At 36.3% G+C, this 25,069-nt stretch overlaps 1 protein-coding gene across 1 annotated transcript; it reads left to right on the top strand.

Moving 5' to 3' along the window:
• The first annotated feature begins 6,819 nt into the window (after window positions 1-6,819).
• On the top strand, window positions 6,820-8,220 carry LOC142164350 (uncharacterized). Its single transcript, XM_075222330.1, has 4 exons — window positions 6,820-6,910; window positions 7,015-7,168; window positions 7,367-7,467; window positions 7,566-8,220. Exons 1-4 carry the CDS (start codon window positions 6,887-6,889, stop codon window positions 7,770-7,772), a joined length of 486 nt encoding a protein of 161 aa, XP_075078431.1. The 5' UTR covers window positions 6,820-6,886; the 3' UTR covers window positions 7,773-8,220.
• The last annotated feature ends 16,849 nt before the right edge of the window (window positions 8,221-25,069 follow it).

The raw sequence follows: 25,069 nt of genomic DNA, 5'->3' as shown, positions 1-25,069 counted from the left end.
AAACTTAATTGATTCCAGACCGAGAAATTGAATAACAATGATTGCACAAAAGACGAATGAAATGTCTTAGATCTCATTAAGATTTCACATTGCCTTTTTCATCCGTAGATGAAGAAGAAAGATTATAATTGTTTCTCCCATTTTGGGATACAAGAATGGAGCTTTTCTTTTCTCTTTCTTCTATCAGAAAGATCTCCCCCTTTTTGTAGGCTTCCCTGTGGAAAATATATAGTCGAAACCCTATTACCCTTGCCGTGACTTGGCGGGACTGGGTCAGTGGAGCTTTCTGATCGTGGTTAGGCATTGCTCTCTTCAATGCGTCAGATGTCTTGGAGGAGAAATGAAGTTGACTTTATTGACGTCTGCTACCTTGTTGCAGAAATGGGGTCGTGGTTAACTTGGTCGAGGTGGTCAGATTTTGACCAATACAGCCTGGTGTTTCATGTGGTCGCTGTCACAAATGAGTCGCTGTTTTGGATCTTAGTTCTCTGAAACTGATAGGTACATTTTCACCAAGTATTGGAAATCTGAGCTTTCTTCATGTCCTTGAGCTCCAAAATAATAGCTTTTCAGGAGAAATCCCGTCGGAGCTTGGCTATTTACATAAGTTACTTGTTTTTACGCCTTGACAATAACTCATTCACTGGTCATATTCCTTCAAACATTTCTGGTTGCTTCAACCTTTTTTCTGTTGTTCTTTTATATAATATGTTGGCAGGCATAATTCCAGCAGAATTAGGCACCTTGTTGAAACTTCAACAACTTTTCTTGTTTCTAACTATTTTACAGGACGTATTCCGCTTTCTCTTGGTAATCTTTCTACACTTCAACATTGGGAGGATTCTCGATACCAAAGTTCTTCTTGATGATGCAATCACCAAGGGTAATTTCCTCAAGTGTTGGTGGTATCACCGTTGTGGCCGGCCGGGAGATAGAGGAAGATGATGCTTTTTCCTTTTTGGGGATCGTATTGGAAGTTTTGGCCATGATTGTAAGCTAAAGAATGCAGATACACAGGGATGTGGTGTTTTCGGCAAGATCTTGGTGTTTTCCTGTCACGATCCAAACCGATGGGTCGCGACGGGCACGCAGTACCTTACTTGACTGAGTACCAACGTAACGTATCTTTCTTATTACATTATCATATACACATAACATATGGGCCTAATAGGCCAACATGATCTTTTATAAACTCAAAACATAGGCCGACAAGGCCGTACAATCTTTTATATATACGACATATGTCTACAAGCCTCTAAGAGTACATGAATGTCATAAAGTTCGGAAAATAGTCCCGCCATACCAAACAATAGACGTCTAAATCATACTAACCAAATACGCAGCTCCGAAGCAAATGGAGCGCACCAACATCTTCCGCTGAGCTGATAGCCTACTTGGAAGGCTCTCGACCTGTCTATCAGGATCTGCGGGCATGAAATGCAGTGTCCCCGGGCAAAAGGGACGTTAGTACGAATAATGTACCGAGTATGTAAGGCACATAAATAAATACATAGGAGACATGGAAGATATATGGAGTACATGACTCAACTCATATGTCTGAATAACTTTGTAAATCATAAATTACTTTCAGCGTCATGCATATGCGTATGAATGTCATGTCGTGCATAGGTATATGTTTCATAACATCATCAGCCTCTGAGGGCATCCCATCATATCATATCGGCCACTGTGGGCAAAATCATCATCGTATACCAGCTGATCAGGTGGTGGTGCGTATATAACACCATAACCTTTCCCATATCCCATATACATATATATACATACATATATACGCGTAAATAACGCCGTTTGAATACATACATATATATGTGTATATAACGCCATTTGAATACATACCCATATATGCGTATATAACGCCGTTTGAATCATATTTCAGCCACTGTGGGCAACATCATCATCATATACCAGCTAATCAGGTGGTGGTGCGTATATAACGCCATAACCTTTTCCCATATCCCATATACATATATTTACATATATATATATATATACGCGTATATAATGCCATCAGGTCATGGGTCAATGCACGTGGATGCAATGCATGAAAAGTACGTCAATAAAACCATTCAGAATGTTATAAGACCATTTTGCCCCTTGAGCAATATCACAAAGTAACATCCTTTCAACTTTCGTATTTTTCTAAGACCCATGAACAGATGATAAAATATTATGACACCTGAAAATTTAAGAACATAGATATTTCTATTACTTCTATGAGTAGAGTCAGTTTGGAATTTGTGCATTTGCACTTTCGTTCATATCGTAGGGATCATGCCAAAAGAAAGAAGGGATAGCCTTAACATACCTTATCGTTAACATATTTAGCCCAAAACCGAGCCATGACTCCTTCATGGGGATCAGTCAAAAGAAATGGATTCAGTGGCCATGTCTTGTCGACGTATTCACGATGACCAGGGATTTACAGACTGACTTTTTACGAAGGATTAGCACAGGAAGTTTTCTTGTGAATTGGATTGTATTTCAGAAGCAAAGGACTTTTGTTGGACATGTCTTCTTCTATGTATTCATAAATCATTCCTTTTAGCTTTAGTGCCAAAATTACTTTGTATGTGGAAAAAAAACGGAAAGGAGTTCTTATTAACTTCACTGTTTCCGTTTTAAAAGGTGGAATTCAATGGAAAATTGAAGGTGAAAATCTTACTTGTTGTAGTATTTTTGTAATTACTTAGGAAAGGAATGGTTGTTTTCTAAAAGCAAGAAAAATAACGTTTTCCATACATTAGGCTTCCTCCATAACAAATCATTAGCCAAAATGAGACAACAAAAGTCTTTAGTCAAATGAGATAAAGTACTTATCTCTTTAAAAGTTGCCATCTTGCAAATTAATTAATGAGTCACTTTCCTTCATTTCTCTTCTTGCCACGTGATGTTCTTACCAATCATTTTAGATAATTACTAATTTAACCATATAATTAAGAATTAACACAAATTACTTAAAATACCACTCGCTTTTAATATACTTTATACACCTTACTATAATATACTTTAGTATCATGATCATGTAGTACCTTGTATTGTACTAGTCCATAAAGATCGAGTATTTTAGCTTGAGCCCTATTTTATCCCAACATGACAAGCTTGGACGAAAGTTCATTTCTTTTGACTTGCTTTCCCTTTCACCTTTACGAATTTACTTATTACTTGTTTGAAATAGCATAATCCTTATAATTTCTAAATAATCTTTTCCTTGGACTGCTGTCAGTTACCTTATGACAAATTCAACGCACAACACTACATGGTGCAACATCATCGTAATGTAGTACTACGGGACGTGACATCTCACTTCCGGGCTCTCATTAATTTATTTATAGTGTATTTTACATGTACGAAAATATGGGGTGTAACATTTCTGGCGCTTAAAGTGGCGGAAGAAACGAGTGGTTGAAGGAAGAGATGAAGAGGGAAAGGATAGAAGAAAGAGTAAAGTTCTTCACTTAGAGAAAATGCCTCATATTTATAAAGGAGCAGCGATGGTTTGGTGGCGTTAGTGGCCAACCAGCGCGGGCGTGCATTCAATATTTTTGGGGAAGTGGGCCGATGGGACGTTTCGGCCACTTTGAACACTCGCATCACGAGGATGACATCATCACTAAGGGCTTCGGGAATACAAACGTTTCTTATCATTTCATTCTAAGAAACGCGGGGACTATCTGTATACGGTCAAAATCAAGAAGCCCGATTTCGAAGTCTTAAATTGGGCTATGAGTTCGAGTCGGGGTGACTCGAGGTAGAGGTCGGACCCGACTGCAGGATATATACCTCGAGGAAGCAGGTCTAAGGCCGGGCACGACCCATATCGAGGACAGTGCAATCTCGAAGATACTCAAGAAAGAGCGGGAATTTCTCAATGACACGTGGGTCAGGGCATAAATTATAGGATAAGATCTGTACGAAATAGTACAAGTCCGTACTAGGTTGTTATACAGTTGTACCAATAGAATTCTTTGCTACAATTAGGAATGTACTATATTGGGGATTTTCTCCTCCTATATAAAGGGGACCACAATCAATTTGTAAAGATCATCTCACATTATTCACTGCAATAGAATATTCTACTTCTGCTCTTCTTATTTAACGTGCTCAACAAGTGTTCTTCAGCTTTATTGCTTTTATTTTATTATCCATACTTCATTGTTCTTAGCTGACCTCGAGGCCCCCAAGAAAGTCAAGCTTGAGGTCCTCATTGTTATAGCAACACGGGTTTGATTCATCAATTCTTTTTATTTAAACTTAATATTACTTGTATATTCACTAGTATTATAATAAATCACATATATTTAAAACCACAAATTACATTTAATTGTTACCCCATTTTTCGAGGTAAACATATATGACCATAGGTCTGAAGTTTGAACTACTGCAACTCAATGTCGAATCATTAGTTATAAATTTGAACTAATGTAGCTGAACTGCAGACTATCGCTGCCCCACTACTTTCAAAGAGTGGCTAGGTTTGCAATTTTATAAAATATTGTAGCTTATTTTTAAATTAGAGCGCTTAAAAATGGCTATATTTGCAAATGGCCCCATTAAATTTTGTTTGCTATTTGTAAATTTTGACAAAATCCGTATTAGACTAAGTCTTAATTCAGAGGAAGGGCCGTGATTTTGACTTTATGAGTTATGAATTATAGAAAAGATAATTTACTTGGTTTTGATAAATTATTTATATATATTAAGTGAATTTTAAACACAAATATATACAAAATTTTCTATCGAACCCATACAGGGGCGGATGCCGGGAAAAATATGACTTGCCAATCTCCGGAAGAATCACACCCTCCTTCCAATCAAATATATTCGAAGGTGTTCCCGAGGCACGAAAAGAAAAAAGGGATTCTCGACTAACTTTCATCTGTGCCCTGTACGAGGGAATCAAGGCATAATAATATAATTTAACATACTATGATAGGTTACTTTCTATTACATGCAATTATATTTTAAGTGGATAGACTGTAAGAATTTTTTACACGATCACGTCACTTAAAAAGTAAGTAATAACTGGTGCCATGCATTTCGTTTGTTTCTTTTCCTACCCATCCTCATTATCCTAATCTGCATATCGAATTCATAAACAATCGAGAAGCACAATCTAATATTTTTTCCTCCTTTAGAATTAGGTTAAGCTGTTAAAAAGGAAATGGTTCACATTGGAGAAGCATTTCAATAAATAGGTGGTATAGGAAAATAAATAATTTTATTCTTTTCCTTCTATTCGTGGGCAAATGCCAATTGTACTAACAAATATTAAAATATAAAAACATATAGTAATTAACTAAACTAAAGATGGAGATTGTAAAAACATTACCCAATTTAGCTTGTTGAAATTCATAAAAGTTTCTTATCGTTAATGTTCTTTTAAATTGTCTATAGTTTAAAAATATTCCCCCTCCTTTCTTGTTGCAACACCCCAGTCAACCTGGGAAAATTTATTAAAAAAATAGTTTAAAATATAATTATGACAGGCTGAAATTTTTTTTTAGTTAACTGACGTGTCAAATTTTGGTGCTGGAAAAAAGTACGCCTACAAGAGGAAAAGTTTAGTGAGTATGTGTGAAATTAGCCCGTTCTTTTATTTACAAATTAATATCCCTCCGTTCACTTTTACTTGGCATGTATACTAAAAATAAATTTTCATTTTTACTTGTCACTTTATCCATATTAAGGGAAGACAATTTTTTTTCCTGTTATACCCACAGTATTTATTACTCATTTCAAATTATTTTATCAAATCCAATAAAATATGCATCAATTAATATGGGTATCATGATAAATTATGCACTTTATTTATTATTTTTTAAGGGTGTGAAAAGTCAAAACGTGTCAAGTAAAAGTGAACGGATGGAGTAACTTCTAAAAATCCGTATTAAATTCAATTTGCTTTTTGTAAATGCTGAAAATATGATAATAACTATGCGTTAAATATGGAGTATGTGTCAATAGTGTCAGATATTTTGCAGAATCCAAAATGGATTGCAAAAGGTCAAAGTGGAGCCTTCATTCAGTTTGTATAAATAGAGTTTCAAGCAAAGACAATGCTTAACAAAACCAATATTGCAAAAAGGTGAGTTCACATTCAACCATTCTTCTCCTTTGTCCCCGGTGATTTTTCTGTGCATTTTCTTGATTTGAGTGATGATTTTTTGTGTGTTTTCCTGATTTTGAGGTTTCTTAGTTTCTTTTGGAGTTTTTGAGGTCTTGAATTCTAGCACTCTATAAGTCCATCTTTGTTTTTGATTTAGAAACTAGATTCAACATTTAATATATATATATATATATATATATATATATATATATATATATATATATATATATATATATATATATATATATATATATATGAATGTTCATTGATGATAAAAATGGGATGGTTCCTTTGAATTAATATCTTAAATCTGGATTGTGTGAAACTTTGATTTTGAAATTAAAAGCTTTTCCTTTAAGTTTATTAGCGCTTCAAGAAAATGCTTTTACAAATCAAAAGGCATCATGCATTTTGATGCATGGTATAGACCTACACGGCACGAATCTAGATTAGTGGTAAGTAGGTTCCGAGTAACATATGGTTAAACAAAAAGAGAATGCAACCTGCACGTACTAACATCCGTCGATCTATATGCTCTTTTTGTTTTTACTAAATGTTACTTAATTGTTAGTCGTGCTGATCTTGATATCTTAATATGGTATGATAACATATAGTACTTTTTAAAATGAACTCTAAATGATCTTCGTAATATAATTAATGAGCCTAAACTGATTTGCTTCTTCAATTAATTCAAGTTGTTTAGGGAATAGCTCACCAGCCAAGGGGAGACACTGATATTTGCTCGTGATTTCTCTTACAATGAAAGACAGTGATTGGGTGTTGGTGAGTTTGGTTCTTCTCAAATCTAATTTTGTCATTCAATTCTTTTCCCTTTCAAATAAAATTATTATCCTATCGTTGATCTTGCTTTTTGTACAATTCCACAGTATACGTGGAATGAATTGCAAAAAGAAGAAGCCCGTAAGAAGATGATAAAGAACCAAAGATCTGTTGTAGACAATGAAGTCAAAACTCTGAATGATCAAAATGGCTCTTTTGAGAAGACAACACTTGACAAACAACAGCCAAAAGGCATCAATGGTGCAGTGTCGAACCAGGAATTTTCGCCCCCCCCCCCCCTTATATATACGCTGTATAAATACCAAGGTGGTCAATTAACCACCTTCGCATAAAGTAGCTTCGCCCTAGGGTGGGGATGGGGAGAGACTTGACATAAATATATCATGTTCTTACAAGTTTTGAGAAGTTTCTAATTCCCCAGTGTTGAACTTCATGTAGAAGAAGCCTCTGCACTTGGAGAAACTAAGGATAACGTCATTGAGAATGCAGGGAAAGGTGTATCTTCTGAATCTAAAAGTGTTCACGAGTCAGCTGATGAAGTAAGTGTATTTTTCCTCTATACTTAAACTACATGCATATATTTTGCATCCCATGTCGCCTTCAGCTTTAATTTTAAGATTAATCGATGTGTGTGCAGCCTGCTAATGAAGACGTTGGGACCTCTTTACAACTTAAGCTTGCCAATGAAGATGTTGGGACTTCTCCTCAACAAAATGATGTTGCACAAGCAAAAAAGCAAAAGGTACTATTACAGAACTTAAATTTTTTTTCCCTTTCAATTGTGCTGGCAGTTGAGTTTTTTCATATTGTCTACATAACTTGCTCCGAAAACAAGGTAACCTAAATCAGACAAGAACTATCCCCACTGGGTGCGCAAATGAGTTCTTTCTCTGGGTGAAATTACAAGTAATTATAGTTGAAAAATATGATGAAGAAAAATAAATAAATATTCTTGACTTGTTCCCTTTAAGAAAAATAAATGAGGCGCGGATATCTCGCTCGCTTTAAGGAGATTCAAGCCCACTGCGGTAGCATCTTCACTGGTCTAGTAGTAATACTCTTGACTTGTTCCCTCTAAGATACAATAGCCCGGCAATATCGTATGACTCGAACAAACTCTAGACAAGTTGTTGAGTCCAAAACTCCACAAAAAATAAACACTTTCCTTCAATATAAATAATATTCTCTTCTATAGAGAATACGTTGGAGACTTAGATGTTCTCCTTTTGTTAACTCTCTTTTCTATAATGGCAACCACACCTTTTTCATGTATACCACAAAACTTTTCTCATTCTCACTACCATATTTTTTTCATCTACACTATAAGGAGGAAACACCACTATTTATAGGCTTTCATGAAATAAATAATAAGATAGTGGGATAATAAAATAGTAGAACATAGGTTGGTGGTTACAAAATATAATCTTTAGTGGGTAATTAGTAATAGATCATGGCATTAATGGTTTCAAAAGTTACACTAAAATAATGACCACTTTCTTCCCAATTTATAACCACTATCTCACAAAAAATAATGCACTTTAATATTATAATTTTATTTTAAAATACACTAACACCAATACTTTCATTTGCCTCTAAGAGCTCAAATCTAATGGTGCTCAAATTCAGTTGTTATTCATATATATAAGTAAATTCAGTAATAACGCAAACCAATCAAATAGATTTTGATACTTTAGAGCCATTTGCCTCCAGCTTTTTCTTTACTTCTGATTATTGTAGGTGCTACAACAACAACGACAATCCAGCAGAATCTCACTTAGTGGGGTCTGGGGAGGGTAGTGTGTACGCAGACCTTACCCCTACTCTGGAGGTAGAGAGACTGTTTCCAAATAGACCCCCGGCATCCTTTCCTCCAAGAACTTCTCACCTTGCTCTTGGGGAGACTCTAACTCACAACCTCTTGGTTGGAAGTGGAGGATTTGGCAGCCTTCTCTTTACTTCTGATTATTGTACGTGTTGAACATGCTTATTTAGAATGTTTTCCTGATAAACTATTTTGGTTGCTTTTTTTTTTTTTTACACAGATGGAGTGATGCCTTTGTTGTGGGATATGAGCTGGTGACAAGATGTTACTACCAACTAGTATTATTTAGACAATTTTACCTTTTTTCAGCTTTGAGAACTTTATGGCGATCTTTTACTAGTTCATTCCTTAAGAACTTGTGGCGGTGACAAAAGATTTTAAACTTTCTGCTTACTGGTGTTGTCAAATTCATGGTTAATTTCCTTTTACATATATTACCCTTGAGATTATAAATATTGCGCTTGCTAGTATTTAAGGGAGAAAATAGATTTTAATTCATTTTATTCAGTCCTACTTAGAAGATAAAAATAGTATTTTATAAGATGCTCACGGAAAGATCTACAGCGGGAATCTAAAATATGTTGTAACAAACTAACTAGTGGGATATTTGTGAGATCAACAATATAAGTAGGGACTAAACTATCAATTTAAGTATTGTGGCTCCAGCCAATGGCGAAGCTAGAAATTTTGTCAAGGGCGTTCAAATTTTAAAGAAGTGAAAAAAATTTCGGACAAAGGGTGTTTAATATATATTATATACCTTTAAAGCCTAATATTTTACCTATATTTACAGTGTAATTTTTTGACGAAGGGTGATCAATTGACCACCCTTGCGACAATGTGGCTTCACCACTGGCTCCACGTGAACTTCACGTAAAGGCAAGGTACTCCTGTTCTAAGCTTCATGTATCCCTAAATTGTTACAATTTGCGTCTCTTTGATAAAGAATGTAAATATGTACGGAAAGAAAAGATTGATATTGCAGGAGTTCTATATTCCTCAAGTATATTAAATGTGAATGCTCATTCCGAATGTGGTCTGCTTTAACAAAGAAATGTTGCAGAATTATCAATCCTTACCTTATAAAATTAGATTTTTTATTATTTCTTACCTTACAAGTAATATTTTACTCTTATATAAATTATCCGCAGTGTGTTTTTTCTTATTCCATAGAACAGAAAACCCTAGGCAAATGTGGCAACATTAGCGCAGCCTTTCCACCAAATTAAGAAGAAAAAAACGTTCGCTTCAACCCTAAAACAGACCAATGGCTGGTCTACCCAACAACATCTTGATGATTATTCTCTCATATTTACCCGTGAAATCTCTGTTACGATTCAAGTGTGTTTGTAAAGCAGTGTGTTATTGGATTTCATGTCCAAAATTCCAGCTCTCCAATCAACGACGACGAGAAGGAATGATCATCGGGCTGTACGATTCATCCTTTTCAACGGAGGAAAATCCCATAATAATACCCTACTTTCGCTTGATCATAAACTAACAACTCACTATAGAAAAGCTCAGTTATCCATTCAGGAAAATACGGGGTATAGAAAGTTGTAAGCTTTTGGGTTCTTGTCATGGTCTTATACTGATCAATTCAAAAAAGCATATTTACTTGTGGAATCCTGCCACACGAATTTGCACAAAAGTGCTTTAGCTTGACGACTTGAAATGCGATGACTATCTTCCACTTGGGGGACTCTTTTTTTTCCCAGACAACCGTCTAGGTTGTGTTGTATTAAAAAAAGCACAAGAGGAGGACTAGACCTTGTTGGGATAAAAAATAATAATTCGGCTCAGGAATAATATCCACAGCAAATAATAATAACACAAGAGAATAATAATGACACCAAATATTTTAGCGGGGTAAAATATAATATTCGAGCGGAGCAATATTATCACTATAATATTACAACTCAGTAGTGTCAAGAGATTACTACAACTTTGAAAGAAATAACACTCTTTATTTAAAACACCTCACTACAATATTACAACCACTCATTAGTTATCTCACAGACAACAATCTGTGGATTACTCTCACTGCTTTCTGCTTCTCTCGTTATTTGGGTGTCTTCGAGATGAAACTGAATACTTCTATTTATAGGAGAAGCCACCGCACCTCTAACCAATCAAAGATTGGAATCTTCAATCAGAAAACCAACTTTAGAAAAATTAGTTTTGTCCACCGCCTAAGCCGTAAGTTTCGGCAATCATCTCATTTTCGTTTCTTCCCTTTTTTCTTTGGTAGGTGAGGTATAGACCCCACACATCTCTCCTTTAATTTTGATTTTTCTTCTTCATTCCAAGTCTTGTTCTCAATCTCTAAAAATCTTCAAACTTGAGAGGCTTTAAGAAGATATCTGCAACTTGATCATGAGACTTCACATATTTGAGCTCGACTTCCTTTTTGGCAATGCATTCTCTGATGAAGTGATACCTTGTATCTATATGCTTGCTTCGATCATGATACACTGGATTCTTCACGAGTGCCTGTGCTGATTTGTTATCAATACAAATCTCTGTAGCTTCCATTTGTGTCAAAATGAACTCCTTTAATAATCTTCTTAGCCAAATAGCATGACAGGTACATGATGTTGTTGTTATATATTCGGCTTCACAAGTCGAGAGAGTAACAATGGACTGTTTTTTGAACTTCAAGAAATAACAGAATCACCCAAGAAAAATACAAAATCAGTTGTACTTTTTCTATCATCAATATCTCCCGCATAATCAGTATCACAAAATCCCACAAGGTTGAAATCATTAGAAGAAGAATAAAATAACCTAAAATCGATCGTACCTTTTAGGTAACGAAGAATTCTTCTAATAACCATCAAGTGAGTAGAGGTAGGAGCCTCTATGAAGCGACTTACTACTCCAACTGCAAAAAGTATATCTGGCCTGGTACAAGTCAAGTACCTCAAACTTCCCACAAGACTTTTGAAGAATGTGGGATTCACTTTTTCTCCGTCATCAAACTTGGACAATTTTGTCCCACTTTCCATCGGTGTGTTCACAGGGTTGCAATCGAGCATGTTGAACTTCTTCAATATCTCTTTTGTATAGCTTTCTTGAGAGATAAAAATTCCATCTTCCATCTGCTTCACTTCTAGGCCCAGGTAATATGACATGGGCCCTACGTCTGTCATCTCGAATTCACGAGACATATCTTTCTTGAAAGCTTCAAACAAACTTGGGTTATTACCCGTGAAAATAAGATCATCAACATAAAGACAAACAAGTAAGATATCTCCATTAGTATGAACTTTAAGGTAAAGAGCATATTCATGGAGACAACGAGTAAACCCATTGTCTTGAAAATACTTGTCGATGCAACTATTCCATGCTCGTGGGGCTTGCTTTAATCCATATAAAACTTTCTTAAACTGTAACACTTTATCTTCATGGTTTTTGACCACGAAACCTAATGGCTGTTCAACATAGACTTCTTCTTCAAGATAGCCATTCAAGAAGGCTGACTTGACATCTAGTTGATGAATCTTCCACTTCATTTGCGCCGCCAAAGAGATCAGCAAACGAATCGTCTCCATGCAGGCAACAAGTGCATAGACTTCTTCATAGTCGATGCCTTGCCTTTGCTTATAGCCTTTAGCCACAAGTCGTGCCTTGTATCTCTCCACATCTCCATTAACATTCTTCTTTGTCTTGTATACCCATTTCACTCTAATTGCTCGATGACCCTTGGGAAGAGTTGTTAACTCCCAAGTGTTGTTCTTCTCTATTGACTCAATCTCCTCCTTCATGGCTTGTCTCCAACTGTTATCTGTAACAACTTCATCAAAGTTCATTGGTTCAATGTCAGCAAAGAGACAATATAAAGAATCAAAATTAGTAACTTCGTATGTGTCCTCATAGAGCTCTTGAATACTCCTTGTCCTTTGCGGCTGTTCATTTGAACTTTCTTGAGAAGAGAGAGATGAAACATTGGTTGGAGAAGGAGGTGGAGTTGTATCTTGCACAGGTTCCACGATTTCTGGTTCTTCTTCATCACCAAAGTATGGAAGAAAATCATATGAAGTTTCTTCCTGAGCTTCCCAGTTCCATGCCAATTCTCCATCAAATTCAACATCGCGACTTACCACCACCTTGTCGCTGCTTGGGTTGTATAGCTTGTAGCCTTTTGAACTTGTATCGTAGCCAATAAATACATGCTTGACACTTCGATCGTCAGGCTTTTGCTCTCCCTTAATGTGGCATATGAGCACAGGCTATGCTCCCAAAGATTTTCAAGTGCTTGACACTTGGCTTTCTTCTACTCCATGATTCTTAAGGGGTTTGATCTCTAACATTTCTTGTTGGAGACCTGTTATTCAAATAAACTGCACAAGAAACAGCTTCGGCCCAAAATTCCTTGGGCATAATTTTAAATTTCAACATACATCTAGCCATATTAAGAATCGTTCGATTCTTTCTCTCTGCAACACCATTTTGTTGAGATGAATAAGGTAACGTTAGAGGGCGACAAATTCCATAAAGTTGACAGAAGTCATTAAATTCGTTTGAAGTGAATTCGCCTCCTCTGTCGAACCGTAGAGCTTTAATTTCATAGCCACTTTCTTTTTCCACAAGTACTTTGAAATTTTTAAAAGCAACAAAAGCTTCCAATTTTTGGTTCAAGAAATAAACTCAAGTCTTTCTACTAAAGTCATCAATGAAAAGTAGAAAGTATTTTCTTTTACCAAAAGAAGGTGGATTGATTGGTCCACACACATCAGTGCGGACAAGCTGGAGCGGCTTGGTTGATCTTGACATGGCTTCCTTTGGAAAACTCCTCCTTGCATGTTTCCCAAGAAGACAAGCTTCACACAATTGATTTGGATGGTTGATTGATGGTATCCCATACACCATGTTCTTTTCTCCCATTGATTTGAGTGCTTCAAAATTCAAGTGCCCAAATCGCATGTGCCAACACCATGATTCATCTTGCACATTTTCCTTCAAACACTTTGCATCAATTGGTTTAAGATTCAGAGAAAACAATCTATTCTTTGTCATATGCACTTCAGCAATTAGAATTTCACTTGAATCTCTAAGTCAAAGATGCATATTTTTCATGTGGATATCATATTCCTTTTCAAGAAGTTGGCCCAAACTCAAAATATTACTTTTTAATTTTGGCACATAATAAACATCTTGAATTAACTTGTGACTACCATCTTTACAGGAGATCAGAATCATACATATCCCTTCGATTTGAACCTTTGCGGTATCTCCAAAGGACACATTACCTCTCACTGTTTTATTAATCTCCACAAACTTCTCTTTGCATCCACACATATGATTGCTTGTTCCATTGTCCAAATACCACGAGCTGCAATTATCTCTGTCTTCTTCCTTGAGTGTCATCAACAACGTTGACTCATTTTCTTCTTTCTTGTTGTCAACAAGGTTAGCTTTTTATTCAACATTGCTACGACATTCCCAAGAGTAATGGCCAAATTTATGACAATTATAACACTCAATTTTTGATTTGTCATACCTTTGTTCATTATTTCTTTGTAGTAGCCATGTCCTCTTCCTCCTCTATTTCCACAACCACGACCTCTGAATGTTTGGTGGATTTTAACTTCATTGTTGAAGTTGTTACCGTTACTTCTTCCTCTTCCATGACCGCCACGGCCTCGTCCTCGTCCGTTTCCTCAATAGCTTGTTTCACCTCCATAATCCTTGAATGATACCTGAGTTTTAAGAAGTTGCTCCAATGGCACTTCTTTTCTCCTTTTGATCTTTTCTTCATGGGCTTGTAAAGAACCTTCCAATTGCTCCACCATCATAGAGTCTAAATCTTTAGACTCCTCAATAGCACACACCACAAAATCAAATTTAGGTGTTAAAGTGCGAAGGGTCTTTTCTACCACACGGACATCTTCTATGTCCTCCCCGTATCTTCTTAGTTGATTTACAACAGCCTTCACTTTTGAAAAATAATCCGAGATGCATTCCGATTCTTTCATTTTTAAAGCTTCAAAATCATCCCTTAGAGTTTGAAGTTTTACTTTCTTCACCTTGTCAACTCCTTGAAGAGAATTTTGTAAAATCCCCCAAGCTTCCTTTGAGGTGGTAGCATCTGCCACCTTCTCAAATATGACATCATCCAAATATTGGTGGATGGGCGTGAGGGCCTGTTGATCCTTCTTCCTTGTCTTTGCCAAGACTTCCTTTTCAGTTTGAGGCAGAGCTTCCTCATTATCTGGTTTTGCATACCCTCTATCTACGATTTCTCACACATCCTGATAGCCAATAATGGCTTTCATACGTAGACACCATTTCTCATAATTATCTTTTGTCAGACGGGGGTATTGAAAAGATAGCAGACCATTATTTGTCATGGCTCTGATACCACGTTGTTGGGATAAAAAATAATAATCCCGCCCAGGAATAATATCCACAGCAAATAATAATAACACAAGAGAGTAATAATGATACCAAATATTTTAGCGGGGTAAAATACAATATTCGAGCGGAGCAATATTACCACTATAATATTACAACTCGGTAGTGTCAAGAGACTACTACAACTTTGAAAGAAATAACACTCTTTATTTAAAATACCTCACTATAATATTACAATCACTCACTAGTTATCTCACAGACAACAATCTGTGGATTACTCTCACTGCTTTCTGCTTCTCTCGTTATTTGGGTGTCTTCGAGATGACATTCAATACTTCTATTTATAGGAGAAGTCATCGCACCTCTAACCAATCAAAGATTGGAATCTTCAATCAGAAAATCAACTTTAGAAAAATTGGTTTTGTCCACCGCCTAAGCCGTAAGTTTCGGCAATCATCTCATTTTCGTTTCTTTCCTTTTTTCTTTGGTAGGTAAGGTATGGACCCCACAGACCTTACCTCAGAAATTACAACAACGGTGATACCATCACCCAAAAAATAACAGGAAAGGAGGTTCATATATAAGCCCACCTTCCTGAGAATCTATGAACATATTAACTTACAAAGAAATTAGGTTTTTCATACTTTGTCCTTATACTAGGAAGCTGCCATTTATCTAAGAGGAAAGGTCCTTTTACACTATTGAGCAGTTGTTGGAATGAATGAAACACTCTCCTCTGATTTGTGGTGGTAGCCAATTTTGCAAGACAATCTGCTACTTGATTACCTTCTCTGAAGCAATGCTTGACATTAGCTCTAGCATGTTTAACAATGTAAGATGCTATATCAATCACCAGCTTGAGATTCTAATTGTTGGTGTCTCATTTTGTAAGCATATCAGCAATAACCATTGAGTCAAGTTCTAGAGAAAAATTAGTGTATCCATTTTGGCTACACCATTTTCCTGTAAACTCAGTTGCTTTAGCCTCCGCCATAGTGTTACTACCACAAATAGAAAAAGCCATAATGAGATCATCATGGCAGTCCCTGACCACCCCAGTGTCACTTGGGGGATTTTGTTTTGACTCTTCCAAGAATGTTTATGTTGAAGAACAGAAGAAGCAGCAGCATCACAGAGACAGACAGACAGAAGAACAGACGAGGCATCAAAGCAAAGAAGAAGAAGACAAACTGAAAACACATTGATGCTGATAAGTGGACAGTGACGTGGCAGCATTATAGCTGTTGATATTCAGATCAGAAGATCTAATCCTGACCGTTGGATTATAACACATAAACACATCCTGTCCATTCATTTATTAGTACCATACACATGAGTGAGCACATGCCCACATTTGTATTAGTGAGCATGCACTAAAAGTGAGTATGGACTCACATAGTAAACAATACTATTGTCTAGGAATATTATATGTATATTTGTTGTATCTATAGGATGTAATGTATATAGAAGCTACAGGGTGAATATACAAGATAAGAAAAATTCACTGCATCATCAGTCCTCTCAATCTTTCATGGTATCAGAGCAGAAATCTGCTTGAACTTCATCTTCTAATCTTCTTCTGACTGGACTCCATCTTCTAAAATTCACTGCTTGACTTCTAATCTTCTTCTTTGAACTCAACTTGTTTTATCACCATGACTGGAACAGATTCTTCAGTAACTCCTCCTTCTGGATCAACAAGTCAAGCAGTCAATCATGATGTCAACCATCCCTATTTTCTTCACTCTTCAGATGCCCCTGGGATGACTCTTGTGACCTCACCTTTTGATGGAAGAGGATTCCCAGGATGGAGAAGGTCAATGCTGATTGCATTGTCAGCCAAGAACAAGCTGGGATTCATCAATGGGATTTGTGATGAGCCTACCTTGGATTCAAAGGATCATGCACAATGGAGTAGGTGCAATGACATGGTAACCTCATGGTTCTTAAATTCTCTAACCAAAGAAATAGGAGACAGTGTAATCTATTCCAAATCTGCAAAAGAACTTTGGAATAGTCTTGAACATAAATTTGGACAATCCAATGGAGCCAAGCTCTACCACCTACAAAAGGAAGTTACTAAGACAGTTCAGGGAAACAGCAGTATTGCAGGATACTTCACAACTCTGAAAAAGTTATGGGATGATTTAGATTCCCTGAACTCACATCTAGGATGCACTTGTACCTGTGTGTGTGAAGGGAAGAAGAAGGTAGCCAAGTTCCTAGAGGATCAGAGAGTCATCCAATTTCTAATGGGACTGAATGATGTGTATGCACATGCAAGAGGCAACATCCTCATGATGAGCCCACTTCCAAATATGGATCATGCCTATTCCATCCTCCTGCAAGATGAAAGTCAGAGGGAAATATTTGTTAGCCCACAATATCCAACAGATGCTGCATCTTTTATGGTAGGACCTCAAGGGAAGTTTAATCAAAGGAACAATATTCAGAAATCATGGGGAACTCCTCAGAAACAGGGGAATTTTCAGAACATGCAACAAAAGTTCAAAAAGAAGGCAAAGTACAATCCTAATGTGAGTTGTAGTCATTGTATGAGAACAGGGCATGTGAGGGAAGAATGTTACAGACTAATAGGATTCCCAGATGATTTTCAATTCACAAAATCAACAAATTATCACCCTTCCATAAAGGGAAATGCAGTGGTGACAGGACAAGAAGGTCAAGAGAAGAACAACACATCTAGTGAAGGAAATATCAGCAGTCAAAACCAGTTTTTCAGTAAGGAGCAAGTGTCAGAATTGGTAAATATAATCAAGCAAGTGCAAATTGGAAGTGCAGCAGCCACAACATCAGAAATCAATGCTAAGGCTATAGCTGGTACCATACTCCAATACACAGGAACTTGTCTTGCTGTTTTCAACACTAAAACATGGATAATTGACTCAGAGGCCTCTGAACATATGTGTTTTGATGCTAATTCTTTCCTATCTCTTACTCCTCTTCCTGCACCTTTGCACATTAGCTTACCTGATTCATTCCAGTTGTGTGTTACACATATAGGAAGTGTGTCTATTCAGCCTGATATGGTTCTTCATAGGGTGCTTCATGTACCTTCTTTCAAATATAACTTATTATCTGTTCATAAGTTATGTCTTCAATTCAGTTGTTCTTTGAATCTAACTTCTAATAGGTGTCTATTGCAGGTCCCTTTAGTGGGGAAGGGACAAGTTTTTGGTGAAGTTAGAGATGGATTGTACCTGTTTCAGCCAACTAGAATAGAGTCTATCTCTCCCAAAAGAGAGAAAAAATATGTAGTTTCCATTCCAAAAGGGAGAAATTCCAGTGTTATTTCTACTTCTGTTTCCTTTTCAGTACCTTTAGCTGTTGTTGCTACATCTACTGTAAAGCAATGGCATGTTAGGCTAGGGCATTTGCCCTTTTCAGTAATGAGAAGACTACCTTTCATTAAGTTTCCCTCTAAGTTTAATTGTGTGTGCCACATCTGTCCTCAAGCTAGGCAAACCAGAATGCCTTTCCCTTTGAGTCATATTAAAAGTTCTGCTATCTTTGATTTGATTCATATTGACACATGGGGGCCATTCAAGACTGTGACTTATAATGGTTATAAGTATTTCTTGACTATTGTGGATGACTATAGTAGAGCCACTTGGACTTTTCTCTTAAGTTCTAAGGGGAATGCTTTTTCAGTTTTGAAATCATTTCTGTGCATGACAGAGAGACAGTTTAACTTGAAAGTTAAGAAAATCAGATCTGATAATGCCATGGAACTAGGAAAAGGTTCACTAGAGGCAAGTTTTCTTGAATCAGAAGGGATTATACATGAAACCTCTTGTGTTTCTACCCTTCAACAGAATGGAGTGGTTGAGAGGAAGCATAGGCATCTTTTGGAAGTAGCAAGGGCACTTTTATTTCAATCTAAGGTGCCTCTCCAATACTGGGGAGAATGTGTACTGACAGCTACATATCTGATCAATAGAATCCCTTCTAAGGTTCTGAATGGATCAACACCCTATGAGGTATTGCTTGGTAAACAGCCTAGCTATGAATCCCTCAAAAGTTTTGGTTGTTTGTGCTATGTCTCAACTTTGTCTCACAACAGAGGAAAGTTTGAACCAAGGGCAAAAGGTTGTGTGTTCCTCGGATATGCACAACATCAGAAATGTTACAAGGTTCTGGATCTTGACACTAAAAGGGTGTTTGTGTCTAGAGATGTTAGGTTTCATGAAGATCAATTCCCTTTTCTTTTCCACTCACCCCTCACATCTAATTTTCCTTTTTTTCCCCAGGATACTATTCCACCAGATACCTTAACCCATAACTCAACAGAATACTCTTCTAGGAAATCTCTACCAACCTTTTCACCTACATCTACTCACTCCTCACCTAGCAGTTCCTCTACATGTCCTGGTCCCTCTACTTCAACCGACATCAACCTAACACCTTCAGACTCTGCTTCTACTTCATGTCCTTCTTACTCACCCATCCTTTCCAGATCATTTTCTCCTTCATCAATCAGCACACCTATTCCAATTCCACCTCTACCAGTCAGAAAATCTGACAGGGTAACTCAGAGACCAGCCTACTTAAATGATTACATTTGCAATAGCATCTATCTATCCGACCTTAGTTCCTGTCTATCTAAACCTCTCAAGCCAAATATCTTTTCTTTCCATGCTCTTTCTATAGACAACCAGCACCTCCTTCAAGCTTCTATGCATCCTGGTTGGCAAAAGGCCATGGATGCTGAAATTTCAGCACTTGAGATAAATAACACCTGGGATGTTATATCCTTACCACCAGGGAAGAAAGCTTTACCCTGTAAATGGATGTACAAGGTGAAGCATAACTCAGATGGTACAATTGAAAGGCTAAAGGCTAGGTTGGTGGTAAGGGGGGACATTCAGAGAGAAGGGACAGATTATTCAGAAACTTTTTCACCTGTGGTAAAAATGACTACTATCAGATGTATTTTGGCTGTAGCTATTAAGAAGGGGTGGAATGTGTCACAACTCGATGTTAATAATGCCTTCTTGCATGGGGATCTGCAAGAAGAGGTCTATATGAAATTCCCAGCAGGTTTGTCCCCTTCTCAACCTAATCTTGTCTGTCGACTAAGGAAGTCACTCTATGGTTTAAAGCAAGCGTCGAGGCAATGGTATGCTAGGTTAGCTGGGGCTCTGAGCTACAAAGGTTACTCCAGCTCTCTCAATGACTATTCATTCTTTTTCAAGCAATCAGGTGATTTAATCTCCATATTAGTTGTATATGTGGACGATATACTACTCACAGGTAATGACACCACAGAAATTGCACAACTTGCAGCTTTTCTACACTCAGAATTCAAAGTAAAACATCTTGGTCCAATTCATCATTTTTTGGGTATGGAAATTCTCAGAGAAAAGCATGGTTTTATAATAGGGCAAAGGCAATTTACCTTGGAACTTTTGGCTGAATTTGACTGCACAGGTCCTGTTGTATCTTCACCTCTCGACCCTTACTCTAAATTGCAAGCTGATATGGGAGAGCCTATGCCTGATCCTACCATTTATCGCCATCTTGTTGGAAAGCTCAACTACTTAACAAATATTAGGCTGGACCTCTGTTTCGCTGTCCTTTGTTTGAGCCAGTATATGCAACGCCCTTGTATGTCTCACTATTCTGCAGCTTTGCGTGTCCTCCGCTATTTGCGCACTGACCCTTCTCAGGGGATCTTTCTTACTGCACATCCCTCCTTTGATCTACTCGCTTTTTGTGATGCAGACTGGGCGGCTTGTAGAGATTCTCGCCGGTCTGTTAGTGGATTCTTCATCACCCTTGGTGGAGCTCCAATCTCTTGGAAGTCGAAGAAACAAATCTCCGTCTCTATGTCCTCCGCAGAAGCGGAATACAGATCTATGAGAAGGGTGACCGCATAAATCACCTGGTTAGTCCGATTGCTTGCAGATCTATCAGCACCACCCACTTTACCAGTGCATGTACACTCGGATAGCCAAGCCACCATTCACATAGCTCGTAACCCAGTTTTTCATGAACGAACCAAACATGTGGAGTTGGATTGTCACTTTGTTCGTCAACAATTTCTGTCCGGATTGATCTCTCTCTCATTTGTTCCGTCAGAATCTCAGCTCGCCGATCTATTTACCAAACCCTTATCTGGGGGTTCTCATCGGAGATTTTTTTCCAAGCTGGGGGTCCATTCTCTCCCCTCCACCTTGAGGGGGGATGTTGAAGAACAGAAGAAGCAGCAGCATCACAGAGACAGACAGACAGAAGAACAGACGAGGCATCAAAGCAAAAAAGAAGAAGACAAACTGAAAACACATTGATGCTGATAAGTGGACAGTGATGTGGCAGCATTATAGCTGTTGATATTCATATCAGAAGATCTAATCCTGACCGTTGGATTAGAACACATAAACACATCCTGGCCATTCATTTATTAGTACCATACACATGAGTGAGCACATACCCACATTTGTATTAGTGAGCATGCACTAAAAGTGAGTATGGACTCACATAGTAAACAATACTATTGTCTAGGAATATTATATGTACATTTGTTGTATCTATAGGATGTAATGTATATAGAAGCTACAGGGTGCATCATCAGTCCTCTCAATCTTTCAGTTTACAAGCCTGTGCTGATTATGGACCATCTGACCCGAACTTGTGGGTTTGTCATAGTTGCTAGTCTTCTAGACAAAAAGTGGAGGCGACTCGAATTCCCTTATGACATCCGCTCAGTCAGAAGAGGTGGAAATAGAGGTGGAGTTACACTGCATGAACGAATTCACTATATGGTACGGGTAGAAAAACCCTACTTTGGAACTCGTAACCATGTAATTTATTTTGATCCCATCACTGAAACCTTCCATAAGTTACTGGTCCCTGAGTCTGCTCACCGAGAGAATGTTACAGTTGGATTAGGAGTTGTAAATGAATGTCTTCGTAGGATCATGACTTGTTTGGATGATGATAAAAACGAGGAATTTATGATGAAGGAATATGGAGTAAAGAAATCATGGACAGTCTTATTTGACATAAAAAAATTTAAAATATATTCGCCTTGGGGATTTGCAGCGCGCCTTCTCGTGACCGAGAATAAAGAATTACTGGTTTTTATGATACATGATCGTCGGTTTAAAGTTGGTATATACGATCTACATTGTAATATGGGAGACATTAATTATGTGGAAAGCTTGATCTCGCCAAAGGAATACAAGTGGATTGAGAAGTGGCACATTAAATTTGGACGGCGATTGAAAAAGATTTGGTAATTTATTCTTTTAATGACAAACTGTAGGAATAGCATAAAGTATTTATTTTTTTTGCTGATTATTTTGCTTTCTGGTACTGCGTTTAACATCATTCTTTGGTTTCGGATTTACTGTTTCATATTCCTTTGTCCAAGCATAAGAAACGAAGTACCAAAACAGCTTTTTTGGTATAGCTAGTATGAATTATATGAACTTTTAATGTGTGAAATGAAAGGAAAAAAAAAAACTTTTAATTTTATGTTTATTTACAGCTTGTTTGGATGGTTGTTAGGCATTCTTTCATATTGTTTCATATTGTATTGTATTGTATTGTATTGTATTGTATTGTATTGTATTGTACTGTATCGTTTTGATGTATTTAATGTTTGGATAGATTGTATTGTTTGTTATCGTTTTATGATGTCATACATCAACAACATGAAGAATAAACTTGTAATTTTATAAAATAAAAAAAAAGTAAGGTATGAGGTAGAATTAATATAAAAAGGTAAGATAAATGATAAAATAGAATTATTTAATAATAAAGAAGGGCAAGATGAAAAAAAGTCAATAACATGACCACATCAAATCAGTCTACGATACAAAAAAATTTAAGTAACAGTCAATATAAATATTGTATTTAATGCAACGATAAGGTACAATAGAACAAGTAATCATCCAAACAAGTTGTTAGCTCTTCAGTTCTCCACTTACTGATTGGGCTGGTTTCTGATTGGGACACGTAGTTTTCGTTGAACATTTTCTGGGATTTCAATTAGAAAGAAACCTGATTGCCCCAGAAAAAATTTAGGATCTAAGAATAAGAGAACTCTAATTGCTATTTACCCTTACAATATTTCGGAATGCATATGCGAATATTTAATTACGAGATTCTAAGTTTGACTGTAGCACTCGACAGTAACCGTGAAGCTAGAAGGTAAACCAACCCGATTGTTTTAGTCAAAATCTTATATTTATTCTGAGAAATTCACTAAATATGTATAAAATAAGATTCAGACCTCAGATACTAACATCTTAGAACCAGTAAAGTTCAAACATGTGAACTCTCTTGAGCAGAGAACCACATTAACAGGCTGAAACCAAGCAGCTTTTTAATTAGCGGTGTCATCCAATATTATTCGGTGAAGTACACAAATAGCTCTTAAAGTAAACATTCTTGATTTTTGTCTCTGTTTACCTCAGGGGCAAAATTTTAAATTTAACAAATATTGTATCTCACTTTCCCTATGGGCAACAGTTTCAACTCTTGACATTGAAATTTTATCCATGAGTCAATTATGGGGGTAAAATTAATCTTTTTTGCATAGTAAAAGGACAGATTTGACCATTTTTCCTTATTTTGAATATTATATATGATAACTTTTTATTATTTTTCAAATATTACTTAGATAAATGCAGCATTTTTTTTTTGATGACATTGCTTCTGAAGTAGGGGTGACCCTTCCATAAAGCAAGTAAAGTAACCGCTTTAGGCTCCATATTTATGGAAGCCCTATTTTATGTTACATTTAATAGACTATGTATAAATTTTTAAAAAAAAATTCTGTGAAGTGAAAAGGTTTGATTTCTTTCTTTAACAAATATAGAGAAGAATGATTTGCAACTGCGATGATTTCCACTAAGGAAATTGCAATTGAAATGAATATCGAACCTGAATTTCATAAGAAACGTGTGATATATAGGAAGTAACAATTTGATGTGAATGTTGATAATGAAATCTCAAAATCTTTCGAAGGGTCCTTTAGAGTTGATTATTTTTATACATAATAGACAAAACTATTTTTTCACTTTAATATAGATTTGAAAAATTCAAAGCATATGAAAATATTTTTGGTTTTCTAGTTGGCAGTATAGATGTTGGAAATTTGAAATAATATTGCCTTAATCTTGAATGTTCCTTAAAGCATAATAATCAATTCGATATTGATAGTATAAATTTATTTTCTGAATTAAAAGTATTAAGAAAAATAGTACGTACAATTAGAAGATAACGGTTTAATTGATACATTTAAACAAATAAAAAGATTTAATTCTTTTTCAAATGCCTAAATTTTTTATGAAAAAATTTTAATAACTCATATCACCGTTGCTTCAGCGGAAAGAAGTTTTTAAAATTAAAAATGATAAAATCTTACCTAAGAACAACAATATCACAAGAAAAGTTAATTGGATTAGCAATATTGTTAGTTGAGAAATACTTATTAGGAGTTACTGATTATAAAAAAATCATTAATAACTTTGTATCTAAGAAAAACTAGAAAAAATAGACTTCAGATAAATAATTAAAAAAAAAGTTAAGGCACCTAAAAAAGTTTGACTTTAGGCAACAAAATTCGTCGAGCGCCAAGTTGTGAAGGTGCGTTTACCCCTACCCATATTGGGCTGTTTACAGCGCCCATGGAACATATCACAAATAAACAAACTTTATATATGCAAAAAAAAAAAAAAAAAAAAAATTCTATTTACACTGTTTGTTTTGGACAAGTGGGATTCAATAATACCAAAAAAAAAAAAAAAACTTAAAATCATGTAGGTCCGCCTAAAGAAATAATAAATGTGTCAGGTGATAAGATTCAACTAAAGTCATTTTCATTTTTGTTAATACGAACTCTACCTTCTGGCAATGACTGTAAATTCTTTGGGTGATCATCCAAATTATAAAAACTTCTACTAAAGCCATATTTGTTTCTTTTATAATAA

Source organism: Nicotiana tabacum, chromosome 9, assembly GCF_000715075.1.
Source record: "Nicotiana tabacum cultivar K326 chromosome 9, ASM71507v2, whole genome shotgun sequence".
In the NCBI taxonomy this organism is placed as follows: Eukaryota; Viridiplantae; Streptophyta; class Magnoliopsida; order Solanales; family Solanaceae; genus Nicotiana; species Nicotiana tabacum.
Note: the sequence above shows the minus strand (reverse complement) of the source record. Positions and strands in the feature narration are given on the sequence as shown.